This window comes from Schistocerca gregaria, chromosome 4, assembly GCF_023897955.1.
Source record: "Schistocerca gregaria isolate iqSchGreg1 chromosome 4, iqSchGreg1.2, whole genome shotgun sequence".
NCBI lineage: Eukaryota > Metazoa > Arthropoda > Insecta > Orthoptera > Acrididae > Schistocerca > Schistocerca gregaria.
Genome location: NC_064923.1, coordinates 436,737,010 through 436,752,468, shown reverse-complemented (window position 1 = coordinate 436,752,468; position 15,459 = coordinate 436,737,010). Strand labels below are relative to the sequence as shown.

Here is a 15,459-nt window from a genome sequence, read left to right as displayed (position 1 = left end):
CGCTGAAGGGATGAACTCCAATCGTATACACGATCCCATCAGTGGCCAAATTAATGGCTTTTGTAGAATACTGTAAAATCGGTGTTGTATTCTCAACCATCAACTTTGCAGTTGTCAGTTGACAGTTTCAGACACAACATCGCTTTGAAGTACCTACAAAAACCAATTCACGGATTTTGGCCACTGGTGAGATCGTGTATACAATTTGAGTTCACCCCCTCAGCGTCAGTGAAGGCCTGAAGATGGTATACTGAGTCATCAAAACTGGAAGCAATATAATAAAGTAACATCAAAACGTTGGCTGCAGGTGTTTCGATTTATTACGTAAGTGAAAAGCCATAGTCCCACAGATTATGAATCACAAGGACGGACATACAAAAAATGTGAAGGACTATCTTGAGCGAACTGGAGTAGAAGACATATCAATTATTAGGTAGGGAAGGGGCAGATATATTCCCTGGGTGATTGACAGGCCGACTCTTAGCTTGGGCTGGACTGAGTACAACAAGGGCACCACTCCGTCTGTAATTTCAAGAAGGATTTTAACGGCATTGTATCGGGGACTAGTGCCCACTTGGTGATTTTTACCGATAGTTCAAAGCAAGGGCACAGTGTCGGGTGTTCAGTAATCTTCCCAGATTTTAACATTAAAATGCGCCTACCAAATCACTTCTCATAGTACTATGCAGAGCTGTGGGCCGTCAAGAATGCACTGGAGTACATGAGACACTTTGGTAGATGGAAGTTTCTTGTCTGCGTCTAATCTCTCAGTGCTCTGCAGGCTATTCAGCAAATGTTTACAGCAGATAGGATAGTTTAGATGGTATAGGACACTGTCCACCTTCTGTACAAGTAGAAAAAGATGTGGCCTTCTGCTGGGTCCTTGGACGTATAGGAATAGAGGGACTGAGGTAGCTGCCTGAGCAGCGAGAGCGGCCTGCAGGGAAAATACTACAGTTCTCCTTGACGCCCTTCACCTTGACGCCCTCTACCGGCTGTCGTGTTGTGGGTGACAAAGAGAATGTTGGCCGAGTGGTGAACGCAGTGGCTGGAAGTGGCCAACAACAAGCTGCGATCGGTCAAACCAACTACGAGACCATAGCGCACTCCCTTTCAATGTCCGAAAACGAGGTAGTCCTCACTCACCTTCGTGTCGGATACTGCCCAATGAAGCATGCTTACCTTTTTCGGCATGGATAACCACCGAAATTTCATGTTTGTGGCGTCCCACTCACAGCGCACAATATTTCTACGTCTTGTTTTTTATAGGCTGGTAGCAGGGAAACCTTTGGTCTACCAAGGGACTTACTCAGTTTTAGGCGATGACGAAACAATAACAAAAACGTTGTTGATATTTTGTGTAGGTCAGGACTCATGCCGAATTTAACTGTAAGAAAGTTTCATTGTGTTTTAGGATGGTTGGTGCATTTTATTAGTTTCGCTATGAACCAGCCATGTGATTACCATCCACTTTTTTTTTATTAATACTACTAACGTATGACAACGGTACAAATAGATACACAGAAGGTTGTCTGTGAAATGTTTTTGTGACTGTGGCTGTAGTTCTATGGCCTTTGGTTTTCGTTTTAACGAGAGTAATTCCTCACACAGGAGCACCCAGACCTTGAGAAAGAGCGCTGACGAGCACTCGGTTTAACGCCCAACAATTTTGAATCTACCCATCCATCCAAATTTATTAGCTGGCGTTGTTTTTTTTGTTGGTCGTCAACCCTTGGACTGTTTCGATGCTACGCACCCCTCTTCACCCGAGAATAACAAATGCACCTCGTCCTCAGTTATTTGTTGGACGTACTGCAGTCTCTATTTTCTCCTACACTTTCTACACTCTACTGCTCCCTCTGATACTGTGGAAGTTATTCCCTGATGTCTCAACACATGCCTTATTATTCTGCCCCTTCTTCATGTCTTCGTGTCAGTGTTTTCCACATGTTACTTCCTTCGCCGAATCTGAGTAAAAACTCATTCTTTTTCTTATCACTCCAACTAATTTTAACATCCTTTTATAGTTTCACATCTCAAAAGCTGCGATTCTCTGCAAATTCGGTTTTACAACAGGCCATGCAAGAGTGTCTGCTGCTCGTGGTCTCGCGGTAGCGTTTTCGCTTCCCGAGCACGTGGTCCAGGGTTCGATTCCTGGTGGGGTCAGGCATTTTTCCTGCTTCAAGATGAGTGGGTGTTGTTGTGTCGTCTTCATCATCATCATTCATCCCCATTACAGTCAGAGGAAGGCAATGGCAAACCACCTCCACTAGGACCTTACCTAGTATGGCGGTGTGGGTCTCCTGCATCGTTCCCCTACGTTCTGTCACAGAGTATGGGACAGCATCAACATCATCATGCTAGAGTACCTTACAATGGTGTGCTGCAGGCCTGTGTTTGGTACTAGTGGATTTCTTTTGTGCAGGAATGCCATCTTCACCCTCGCTAATCCGCCTTTTTGTCCTCCTTTCCACTTATTTAATCAAATTGCGTGCATATGGAGTATCGTCTCAGTTGTGTGACTGGATACGTGAGTTCCTCTCAGAGAGGTTACAGTTCATACTGATAGACGGTAAATTATCGAGTAGAACAGAAGTGATATCTGGCATTTGGTAAGGTAGTGTTATAGGCCCTCTGCTGTTCCTGATTTACATAAATGATCTAGGTGATAATGTGTAGAGATGGGCAAAACTGTTCTTTTCAGAGATCAGATCAGAACTGTTCACTCCCTGAAATGAACTAGCTCTTTTTCATGACTCACCACTCATTCACAATAGTAAATAAATGGAAGGCACATTGCTTTTGAAACTTGGTTTATTCCAGTACTATACCTGTATTTTGATCTTGTTTGATCCTATTTTGAAATAACACAGATAATGAGTAAGAATTTTGTATTGTTTATTGAAATTTCCACGATATGACAAAGTTGTTGATTATTGATTTCTTTTGCACTATCGTGGTTTTTTGGGTGATCAGAAAATGTTGTAACTTGAGATTTACATTAACAATATATTTGGCTATAATGTATTAAAATTTCATTAACCTCGTACAAATACCTCGCAAGCCATATATTTTTAAAGTGAACGTTTCCTTCCGAAGATGGCTAAAATCGCAAAATCCGTACCAAAATAAGAAAAAAAATGAGAGTAAGACTAAAGTGCTGCATATAGCCTTACGCAGAATAAAACAAGGAAAATATTGGTGTATCACATTTTGTGATAGGTTTTTTGGTTCGCTCGTAATTAAAGTGTAAATTCGAGTGTCCATAATAAAAATCCTATAGTAAGAGGAGTAGTCAGGAACCTAATCTGATCAGTTTAAACAAATAAAAATAAAATAAAAATAAATGATGTATACATAACATAATAATGTAATATACATAGTGGTATTACTATGAAGAACAATATCCAGTAGAGACGAACTCCGATGCAGAGGTGCTGAGTCAAGCAGTTCGAGCCGCGAGCTGTATTACTGCGTGAGCTAAGACCGCAGAGACCAGAGTGACACCTGAGTTGCTTTGCTCAACGCTCGGGCTAGAGTCGAGAACGGTGGGATGAGCGTTGAGCGGGCGAGTTCTGAGGGTGGGGGGAGCGGTGAACGGCCACCAGTCACCCGCTCCTAGACAAATCGTCCGTTGTCTTGGGAGCAGGTTGTTGCAAGTAGTTCTTATGTTCTCCGCTAGGAGGCTCTTTGTCCTGTTGCTCGGATCAACTGCCCAGAGGGCAGGACGTGCGACTGAAACGATCGTCGACGGAGTACGATGCTAAGTTAAGCTGCGCCAGACACTGCACGCGGCTGAGGAAGCACAGAGACAGCACGGCACGGCATATGTGAAACATAAAATCCAATGGAGCACTGCACAATGCAGGCAGCCAAGGTAGAAGCAGGGCAGAGGCCGGCGCTGACTGTGTGGCGTGTAGTGCGCTCTGACCAGCAGAGGCCCCACTGATATGCTCCGTTTAGCTCTCTCTCTCTCTCTCTCTCTCTCTCTCTCTCTCTTTGCTGTGGGAAACGTTTGGAGCTACCGTTCTTTTTTTCTGAATCACTGATTGTTCACTCCTTTGAAAGATTCAAATCTATGAATCAGTTCAGGAGCGGACCCCCATCTAAAAATGTGAGCAGCCTCCATAGATTATTTGCAGATAATGGTGTAATTTACCCTCTAGTAAAATCAACAGACGATCAATTCCAATTACAAAATGATATAGAGAGAATTTCTGCATGGTGTGAAAAGTGGCAATTGGCACTAAACAAAGTGCGACGTCATCCACATGGGTACTTAAAGAAATCAGGTAAATTTTCCATATACGACAAATCGCACAAATCTAAGGGGGGGTCAATTCCACTAAATACCTAGGGATTACAACTACGAGCAATACCACATAGATAATATTGTGGGGAAGGAGAAACAAAGACTGCGCTTTGTAGGCAGAACACTTAGAATATGCGACAAACCCACTAATGAGATAGCCTACATTACACTTGTCCGTCCTCTGCTGGAATATTGCTGCATGATGTGGGATCCTTGAGAGGTATAATTGACGGAGAACATCGAAAAAGTGCAAAGAAGGGCAGCTCGTTTCGTGTTATCGCGCAATAGGGGTGAGAGTGTCACTGATATGATACGCGAGTTGAGGTGGCAGTCATTGAAACAAAGGCTGTTTTCTTTGCAGTGAGATCTATTTACGAAATTCCAATCACTAACTTTCCCTTCCGAACGCGAAAATATTTTGTTGACACCCACCTACATAGGTAGAAATGATCATCATAATAAAATAAGAGAAATCAGAACTCCAACGGAAAGATTTAGGTGTTCCTTTTTCCCACGCGCCATCCGAGAGCGGAATGGTAGAGAAGTAGTATGAAAATGTTTCTATGAACCCTCTGCCAGGCACTTAAGTGTGAATTACAGAGTAACCATGTAGATGTAGATGTAGATAAAATGACGAATTTTTGAACAATAATTATGTCAGGTCTTATTAGTGCCATTTGGTGTTCGCTGAGAAATCTATAAAGGTGGACCTTCGGTAATAAACATTTTTCATGTTCCAAAGGAAATAAAATCGACTCACGGTTTTAACTTTTACGCTAGTTCCTTGTTCTCCAGCACGATGTCCTGATACAGTTTTTTAAATAAGTGACAGTGGACATTGGTGATGACATGCATCTTAAAAACTTTTGTGTGCCAGCACTTTTTGTGGTTCCTGTCGCAAACTATTTGAACGCAACATCCGGAGAAAGTTTGATAGGTCGAGGTGGATCAGACACTTGGTCGCCAACATCGCCGCATTTGGGGGATTTACAGTTTTTCTGGTGCGTCTACATGTCCAGTCTTCTCCAAGACACATCAGCTAAAACGGAAGATCAGTCGACGCACGCTGCGGTTGCGGCAGAAATAGTCCACTATACATAAGTCTGTTTTGGAGAAGCGTAGCAGAACTTAATGCAGAGATGAATTTTCTTCAGTGGTCGTCACGGCCTTATTAAAGAGAGAGGGAATCATGAAAAGTCGATTTTGGCTTCCTTGTAACATGGAAATGGACCTTCTCTGAACATATATTTTTATGTAAAACCTTATGCACTATTTTCCTTCTACGTCAAAAAAATTATGTTTCAGCGATTGTCCTTATATAACTCATGTACGAGGGTTGTCCAGAAAGTGAGTTCCGATCGGTCGCTAAATGGAAACCACAGTGAAAAACAGAAACGTTTTGTTTGTAACAGTTCGTTACACTTTCCACCTACTCCTGTACATAGTCGCCTCTTCAACTTCGAGTGTTGTCGTAGTGTTGTATCAACTTTCCAATATCCTCGTCACAGAAAGCAGCCGCCTGTGCTTTCGGCCAGTTATCTACATTGGTCCGCAGCTTGTTGTCTGTGGAAAAATTTTGTCTTCGTAGCCAGCGGTTCTTGTGAGCAGAGGTGAGACTCAAGGGGAGCCAGTTACGGACTGTATTGTAGGTGATCAAACACTTCTCATCTGAAATGCTGCAGGAGCGTCTTCATTGCCCTGCAGTGTGCGGCCGAGAATTGGCATTAAGAAGGAACTGCTCGACGGTTGTGCTATGTGGGCTGCATGACACAGGCGAAATCTCTAACCAGGCCCTCATACTTGGAGGGACACGCTATTCCCTACACATGTTTACGTGCTCACTCTTCACTCAAAACTGAAAATAGCGATGCGACACGATCGACGGGCATACTAGAAACACTGCCTAACACATCTGAGCAAAGCTTTAACGGATTTTCCCAGTGGTTTCCATTTCACTACTGATCGGAGCTTACTTTCTGGACAATCCTCGTATATATACTGGACTCCTATATGGTGAACTAGTAGAGCTACAAACTCTTTGGACCACGTTGTTTACAATTGTGACGTTATGTTCAAATGGTTTAAATAGCTCTGAGCACTTTGGGCTTAACATCAGTCCCCTAGAACTTAGAACTACTTAAGCCTAACTAATCTAAGGACATAACACACATAAATGCCCGAGGCATGATTCGAACCTGCGACCGTAGCAGTCGCGTAGTTCCGGACTGAAGCGTTAGAACCGCTCGGCCTCAGCGGCCGGCTGACGTTATGTGACCCAGGTCAGTGACCTGCCTATGATATCACAATTCACGCCACTTTTTCAATGATGTCATAGAAATGTCAGAAAGTGCGAAATTAAAAAAAAATTTAAAGTGGGAGATGTTGGGAAATTAAAAAAATTAAGAACACGAAAATTAAAAATTATACCTCGCAGACGGCGCTAAACTTAAAAATTAACAATGTTCGAGATCATCGATGACAATATATTTCAAAATTAAGGACGATAAAATCGAAGATGGCAGAACTAACCCAGTTGCGGCTTGTGGCTCCTCCCTATCCCTCCTCTCTCGGAGCCTAAAACTTGAAAGACTGTTATAATGAGAGAATCAGTCACAATGCAGTATTCAAAAGTTCTAAAACTTTTTTCGTCACTTATCTGAAAAATTACGAAAAGGAGGTAATTGGCGATATTTCAAAGTACTTTACAGAGTCCTCAACGGTATCTGAACACTCTGAATTCTTTTGCGACACTTTCAAAAGTGTTTACCCAAAAACTTACGTAAAGTGTTTAATTTACAGTATTTGAAAGTACTTTACAGGGTGGTCAGAAGTGTCGGAATCCTTCAAATGTTTTTCATCATATTCAAACTTATTTATTTAAGAAATTACGTAATACAGCACTTGCATATGTGGAAACTTCCAGGGGAGCTTCAGATTAAATATTTTCCACATCTAGCTTGTTGTATGAAGCTTGTCACAAGGTAGCCAGGTAGGAAGCGGACAAACTAAATTCGCTGGCAATGTTTTGCTTACTCTGACAAGTTTTGTCTTGCATTTGACTCTTGGCTCGGTATAGTACGATATGTATATTGCTTTGCAAAGCGTGCACTTCTGCTGATCTAACATACCGCTAAAAATGCATTTGCTGCCGAGAATTACCGGAGTAAACTATGTTATTCTCATATCAGATACTCATCTGTAAAACTGATAGCAATGTCGGCATGAGCCCACTTTTTATCAAATTGATATGCAAATTAATTAAATTGATCAATTAATTACCCCATCCCCAACTCCCAACTCCTTCCCTGCATCTGGACTGTTTCCATGTGTTGGGAGGGGGGGGGGGGGAGGGCACATGGTCTTTCTCTCTAGAAGGACCAGGGTTTGAGTCCGAGAAAGGGCACCACCATTTTGAACTTCGCCCTAATTTCTGGCTGAAGGGTGGAGTAGGAAGTCAGCACAGCCCTGAGACAACGAAATTCCCTCCATTTGTGAAATTCCCGCCAACATTCGAAAGTCTCGTCAAAATTCGAAGGGGAGGGAGAGGGGGAGGGGACCCACAGGCCGGCTGAGAAAACACATGTCGTCATCCAGAGGTGGGAGGTAATTAATCGATCAATTTAATTAATTTGCATATCAATTTGATATCAAAAATGGGCCTATGCTGCCATCTACTTACTACTGTCAGTTACTAGGGTATTAACACAGTATGTATCTGCATGTTCATATCAAATCATATAGCCTCATCAGAAAATTTCATTTGCCTTTATGGTCTATTCGCTTTCATACTTAATGTTTGTGTCAAATACTGTACTGTCTTGGGTATGTTTTCATACTCCATTAATGTTCAAGTGAAAATCTCGTATCTGTTCACAACCAATATATTTCATAGCTCTCTATTTGTGTCAAATACTGTGCTGCCTAACAACGATTGAATTTCCTCTCTGTTTTCGAGATATTACAGAGAGGGTGGGAAAAGAACAAATAATCATACAACAAAATGTTCTGGTTATAAACTTATCATGAAGAATGCTTTCATTCCAAAATGATACATATTTGCTTGACTGATTGCATTTCGCATATGACAATGGATATTCAGAGTTAAATTCTTTGCACACAATATTTTTACATTTATTACACGTTTAATTTTTTTTACATTTTTTGTGCCACGGAAGTACTCTAGTAGCGTTATATCAAAACCAAAACCATGATTTGTACGTGAGAACGAAACATTCTGGTGAACTGAACACAGAGCCTCAACAATCTTCTTCTAGACAGTGAACATAACATTAATATTTCTTATAGTTGCATGTGTGATATCTCGTAAATAGGAACTGACAATTCTATATTAACTGATATTTCTATAAGCACCGTTTCGTACTAGGTACAAATGAAACGTTAGTTCATAGCAATATATCAATGAACCAATTGTGTCCATATCGTTCACTCTTCCATGATAAAGCATGCACACAGTCCTACTGTTGAGGAAGTCATATTCACCATAACTCAGAATCTTGAAGGTAGATAGAGTTTGTAGTCCTCCAGATGAACTTGCACTAAAGCTCCAAATTTGTTGTTGACACCTCTTGCTCTGAAGATTATACGCCAAGCCCGCTTCTCCAATGCCGAAAATCATTCGATGTGTATTTCGCTTCCACCATCACCCAGTTGCTTCAAGTTTTCTGCAACATGAAAGTAGAAGGAATCCTGTGTCCTTGATCTGAACACACAGTGCTCGGTTTGTCCTCTGACAAAATCCGGCGAAGGTTTATGTATCTGGAGCTAAGCAGATTTGGGTTAGTGTCTGAATGCACTGATACAATCATATTACTAGTTTAGTATTTATGAAATGGTCAACGATGTGCACATTGTTCAGCCTGTCACAGCTTGTGCAAAAACTGAAGTCGGTCTTCGGTATTTCACAAACCTTTAAAAAGATGATGATCATGGCTGAATTTCATCATGTTCAAGTAATTTTTCGGGAGAGGGGGGGGGGGGGGGGGGGCGGGAGGGGTTGCTTGTAGATTCTACCTCAATGGACGCGGAAAAAAATTTCTGCGTTACAGCAAGTAATCTGTACGGAAAATTGTGAGGCTGAACCACGTACAACCTCTGTAGAAGTGAAGAGCAATCTTTGTTTATTTACGTAGCCGTACGCAGTTCGCTTTGTACCTGTTTTTCCTTGAATGTATCTGTGTGTGTTTAATCCACAATCTCTTATTGGATACATGGCCGTTTTTGGAACAGTTACAGTTCCATAATCTGCTGTAAAAAATAAAACTACGATTACATGGTCTTGCTGTTTGTGTTTCCGGTCGTGCAGCACCGAGAAACGGCTGTTACGGAAGTTTAAGTCTTTTTTGATCTTCTGACATGGAACATCTGGACCCATGACAACAGGTCAACTTTGGGATGGGGATGTCCTCAGATGATTATGTGATTTTATTTTTTACACCAGATGAAGGAAATTAATTGTTCCGAAACCAATCGTGTACTCAATAAAAGAATGTGGATTAAACAACAGTCCTGCGGTTTTTTAATTTTTCAAAGTGGACCTGTACACTTGCGGCTGCATCATAAAAAGAAATCTTTGTAACTGTGTGTGGATGAATACGTGCGTGAGGATGTTTCGAAGCACGAACAGAGTCTGTAGATTCGAAGGTTAGCATTACAAACCTAACAAAGTGGTAGGAAGTCGTAGAATCTACAGGGTTCGTTGAGTGGTGACAGGATGAGGGCTAGGTCAGTTCACCCCTAGGAAGTAGTTGGTACTACGTGCTTGGGCTGAACGAAAGTTTCCTCTTCCCCTGGTTACTGGATAGATAGTCTGATGTTGCTCTCCATCTGGCACTCTGTGGCTGGCATCTGGATTATAAGCATGGAAGGCTTCTTCCTGCAATTCATTGATAGGGAGGAACGAAGACATTGATGTTACTTAAGTTTATCCTAGAGCATCGCTAACCATTTCGTTCAGCTGTCATCATAATTATCATTTGTATGGCAAACGCATTCAGTATATTTATGATATATGATAAATGCTATTGCATAAAACATAAATAAAACGGCTAGATATTAACACCTATGTTTCTAATCCATTACACCGCTGTGGCACTGGCATTCATAAAATCATTCCCTGTGCCTTTATAGCGTCGTAGGACGCACTCGTCTCTTGTATGTCTGATAGATCGTTTCAGTGCATCACAGTCACAACTCGCAGACTCCACAACAACCCATTTATAGAGCGATCCTGCTTAGCTGATTGCTAATGTGTTTTCCTATTAGGCAGCGGGCCCGGGTTCGATTCCAGGCCGAGTGGGCGATTTTCTCCACCCGTGGACTGGGTGTTGTGTTGACCTTATCATCCCATCATCATCACCGACGCCCAAGGCACCCAATGTGGCGTCTTCTGAAATAAGACTGACAACATGGCGTCCGAACTTCCCGCATGGGGCCTCCCACCCCACAATGCCCGACTATCATTTAATTTTATAGACTGAGTCTGGGCACCGGACACATCTGGTGCAGATTCTATTTAATTTGACTCCACAATATCACAGTTATATTTCTCGAACCATTACCTTCTCGGTAATTTACGATGTGTTGACAGTTCTTGCTCGAGAGATCTGTTACTTTGGTGCTACTCATAGCTGTTCAGCGAACAGTAGTGTCGGGTGTCTCGAATGGAGCCTTTCTTGTTAGACGGCCTGGTGAACGGACACTTGCTTATTGTCTTGTTTATTGCGGTAATCTCTAAGCAGGGTCTCAGTTCTGAGAATTTGTCGTGGGTAGATACTGCTTAACAGGGTAAACCAGTACACAGGAGTTGGTCTGATTGTAAAAGTAATCATGCGCACCGTGTTGTTGAGCTACGCATCGATGAGGCTGGTGTAACTACTACACCCACTGAAATGCAATACTCCGCGGCTGAAAAAGCAGTCCAAGAGCCGATGTCCGTAAAGTCTTTATTCAAGGCCCCCCCCCTCCGCCATCACGTTACGCCACAAAACCTCTAAATGATTTTATTGCGAGTTTTTATCTTGGCTGATGTATTGTGTTTTCCAGATGTTGTTTTATAAGATAGAGTGCAGTTGAGTGTGATGCCAAGATACTTGGGATGCTTGTTGTGGCCATTAGTACATCCATCAAATTGTACCTTGAGCTAAGTGTTAGCTTGTATGTTGTTGAGGTGAAACGCACAAACCTCTCTGTTACTCGTATTGGGCTTCAGTGTTCATTTTTTGAAATACTAAGTCCTCGGTTAGCATTCCGTCTGGCTGACCAAGCTCTTTTGATTGACAAGCCAGAGCGATATCGTCTGCGTAGCAGAATTTCCTTGATGATGTTTTTGGAAGCTTGAGCTGGAGAGGTGCGAGAACTGAGCCCTGAGGCAGGCCATTATTTAGTTTCCTTAGTGAGCTATTTTCACGCAAGCAAACCTGAAATTATCGACAGGATATATGACATATGCTGTCGTAAGGTCGATAAAGGACACAGAAGTGTTTAGTTTCTCCAGCCACTAATTTTCCTTTAAATAAGTTTCTCCAAGAGCTTATACTTGCAACTAAGCAGAGAAATTGGTAGAACGTACAGGAGGAGATCCGATGATTTGTAGGTCGTAAGACTGCCTCAATTTTTGTGTGCTTCAGTTCCTGGGGAAGTGTTCCTGTCTTCAAAATAATAGAGAAGAAGCGAATAAGTCAATGTTTGGCATTTTCCTCAAGATTGGATAAAAGTTCTGGATACAAATTTCAAAAATACATATAGGAATTTTTGGTCCTCGCTCCATAAATTGGGTGGCTACTTTAATAACTCTTTCAGCTGTTATATTCGAGTACTATTTGTATCAGCCCCGCCAGATTTGTTGGTTTTGCTCTAGAACGGTGTAGTGTGCACAGGGTTGCTTGAGACTTTCCCGACGGACTAATTGTAAATATGGTTCTCAGGCGAGACGACGTCCACAATATTTCGTCGTCACAAATTACCACTGCAGTATGTTCTCCGCATGGCACGTGTGAAAGTGCTGCTGTACTTAATCTTTTTGGATAAATGCTTTTGAATTTGATGCAACACATTCAGAGCATTCATACACTTTCGAGCATTCTGTAAAGTACTAAGTAGTATTGCAAGTTGCAACCTTTACACAGTATGTATGATAAATACTGTTGAATTCTTCATGAAAGAATTCCGAGTGTACAGATACTTTTAAGCACGGCCTAAAATACTGCAAATTACAACCCTTATATAACTGTTTGGATAAGTACGTTTGAGTCTTGGAAATTTGTGTTATGTTCCTATGGGACCAAAGTGCTGAGGTCGTCGGTCCCTAGGCTTACACACTACTTAGTCTAACTTAAGCTAACTTACACTAAGAACAACACACAGACCGATGCCCGAGGGACGACTAGAACCTTCGACGGGGGGAACCGCGCGAACCGTGGCAGGGCGCCTGAGAGCGGGCGGCTACTCCGCGTAGCTACCCTGCGCGACTTTGAGTCTTCACATACTTTCCAGCACTCCGTAAAGTACTTTGAAATACTGCCAGATACACACTACGTAATTTTTTAGTTAAATATTTTTGTATATGGTGCAAGAAAATTTCAGAGCTTTCGTATACTTTTTAAACAGCCAAGATGTCTGCATTGTCATCGTCCGTTGGATTTTAATTGTCTGTGAAGTACTAAACTATGTTTAGAGGAGAGAGAATGGGAGAGGAGGTGTCAAAAAGCATAGATGGGCTGGTTCATGGGTCTTGGATTTTATTTAAATTTATTTATCCAACTTAAATTCTTGAATTTCCCACCACCTGCCATCTTGATGATATTTATGAAAAGTGCGCATCGTTCGTGATGTCATAATGACGATGTCGTAAACAGGGGTGTGGTTTGTCGCGTCACGTATAGTTCACTGGTCTAGGTCACTTGACATAACAAATATAAACAAAGTGGTGCAAAGAAATGGTAGCCCTACTACACTACTGGCCATTAAAATTGCTACACCACGAAGATGAAGTGCTTCAGACGCGAAATTTAACCGACAGGAAGAAGATGCTGTGATATGCAAATGATTATCTTTTCAGAGCATTCACACAAGGTTGGCGCCGGTGGCGACACCTACAACATGCTGACATTAGAAAAGTTTCCAACCGATTTCTCATACACAAACAGCAACTGACCGGCGTTGCCTGGTGAAACGTTGTTGTGATATCTCTTGTAAGGAGGAGAAATGCGTACCATCACGTTTCCGACTTTGATAAAGTTCGGATTGTAGCCTATCGCAATTGCGGTATATCGTATCGCGACACTGCCCCTCGCGTTGGTCGAGATCCAATGACTGTTAGCAGAATACGGAATCAATGGGTTCAGGAGGGTAATACGGAACGCCGTGCTGGATCCCAACGGCCTCGTATCACTAGCAGTCGAGATGACAGGCATCTTCTCCGCATGGCTGTAACGGATCGAGCAGCCACGTCTCGATCCATGAGTCAACAGATCGCAACGTTTGCAAGACAACACCCATCTGCACGAACTGTTCGACGACGCTTTCAGCAGGATGGACTATCAGCTCGGAGACCATGGCTGCGGTTACCCTTGACGCTGCATCACAGACAGGAGCGACTGCGATGGTGTACTTAACGATGAACCTGGGCGCACCAATGGCAAAACGTCATTTTTTCGTATAACTCAGGTTCTGTTTATAGCATCATGATGGTTACATCCGTGTTTTGCGACATCGTGGTAAACGCACATTGTAAGGGTGTATTCGTCATCGCCATACTGGCGTATCACCCAGCGTGATGGTATGGGGTGCCATTGGTTACACGTCGCGGTCACCTGTTCGGATTGACGGCACTCTGAACAGTGGGCATTACATTTCAGATGTGTTACGACCCGTGGCTCTACCCTTCATTCGATCCCCGCGAAACCCTACATTTCAGCATGATAATTCACGACCGCATGTTGCAGGTCCTGTACGGGCCTTTCTGGATACAGAAAATGTTCGACTGCTGCCCTGATCAGCGCATTCTCCAGATCTCTCACCACCTGATAACGTCTGTTCAATGGTGGCTGAGCAACTGGTTCGTCACAATACGCCAGTCACTACTCCTGGTGAACTGTGGTATGGTGTTGAAACTGCATGGGCAGCTGTACCTGTACACGCCGTCCCAAGCTCTGTTTGACTCAATGACCAGGCGTATCAATGCCGTTATTACGGCTAGAGATGGTTGTTCTGGGTACTGATTTCTCAGGATCTAAACACCCAAATTGCCTGAAAATGTAATCACATGTCAGTTCTAGTATAATATATTTGTCAAATGAATACTCGTTTATCACCTGCATTTCTTCTTGGTGTAGCAATTTTAATGGCCAGTAGTATACTTGGTGATGATAAAATCATAAATAGCAAACGTAATATAATTATTTTCATATGTCGTTAGAAGTTCTTTTTCTTTGAGACGATCTGTTCTTTATGTTGACAGTTCGCGTCTACGATGCTGACCTACATTGTGGTGCTGGCACAGTTTAAATTTGGTGGCGATACACCTGTTCCAGAGGTCCAGTCGCCGGTCAGCACTCCCACGATAGCCACGGAAGCAGCCCTACCTCCCTAGGGGCCATTGTTGATCATATTAATAAATTGACTTTTTTTGTTTCTTTATCCAAAAAAACTTCTGCAATTATCAACAGGATAGGAAACAGTTCCGTAGTACTAAACAACGTAAGGAAGGAGAAGCACACAGCAGTCAGTTCAGGATCATTAGTTTTTATTTTTTTTGCAAATTTAGATTTTGGCTATAAATAGCCATCTTCAGTGCATTTTCCTTACAGTTCAACAGACTCGCGGCAGTTCATGTCATCATGTGTTCTTAGAGATGTATAGACAGAAGGACCTATACGACGTACGCAATGGTAAGACCTCTAAATCTGTTAGAACAACTGGAAAGACAGCTCCATACAATCCAAAAGCCTGAATCAGTGTTAAATGAAAAGACAGATTTCTAAAATCACAGTTATTTTAGTAATTTTAGAGACTTGTTTTAAATTCATATATTTGGGTAGATGAATTTATATAAAACTTAGGTCTCTGATGCTAAATGATAAATTTAACCTTTGGTCATCATATGTTAAACTAAACTTGTGAAGTGTTTC

General features: G+C 42.2%; 1 protein-coding gene across 1 annotated transcript in view; it reads left to right on the top strand.

The window, feature by feature from the left end:
- Positions 1–14,921, top strand: part of LOC126267764 (gustatory and odorant receptor 24-like) — a 135,046-nt gene extending 120,125 nt beyond the window's left edge. Inside the window, exon 6 of the mRNA XM_049973068.1 lies at positions 14,790–14,921. Coding sequence (XP_049829025.1) covers positions 14,790–14,921 — 132 coding nt within the window. The remainder of the gene's footprint in view (positions 1–14,789) is intronic.
- Positions 14,922–15,459: the final 538 nt, after the last annotated feature.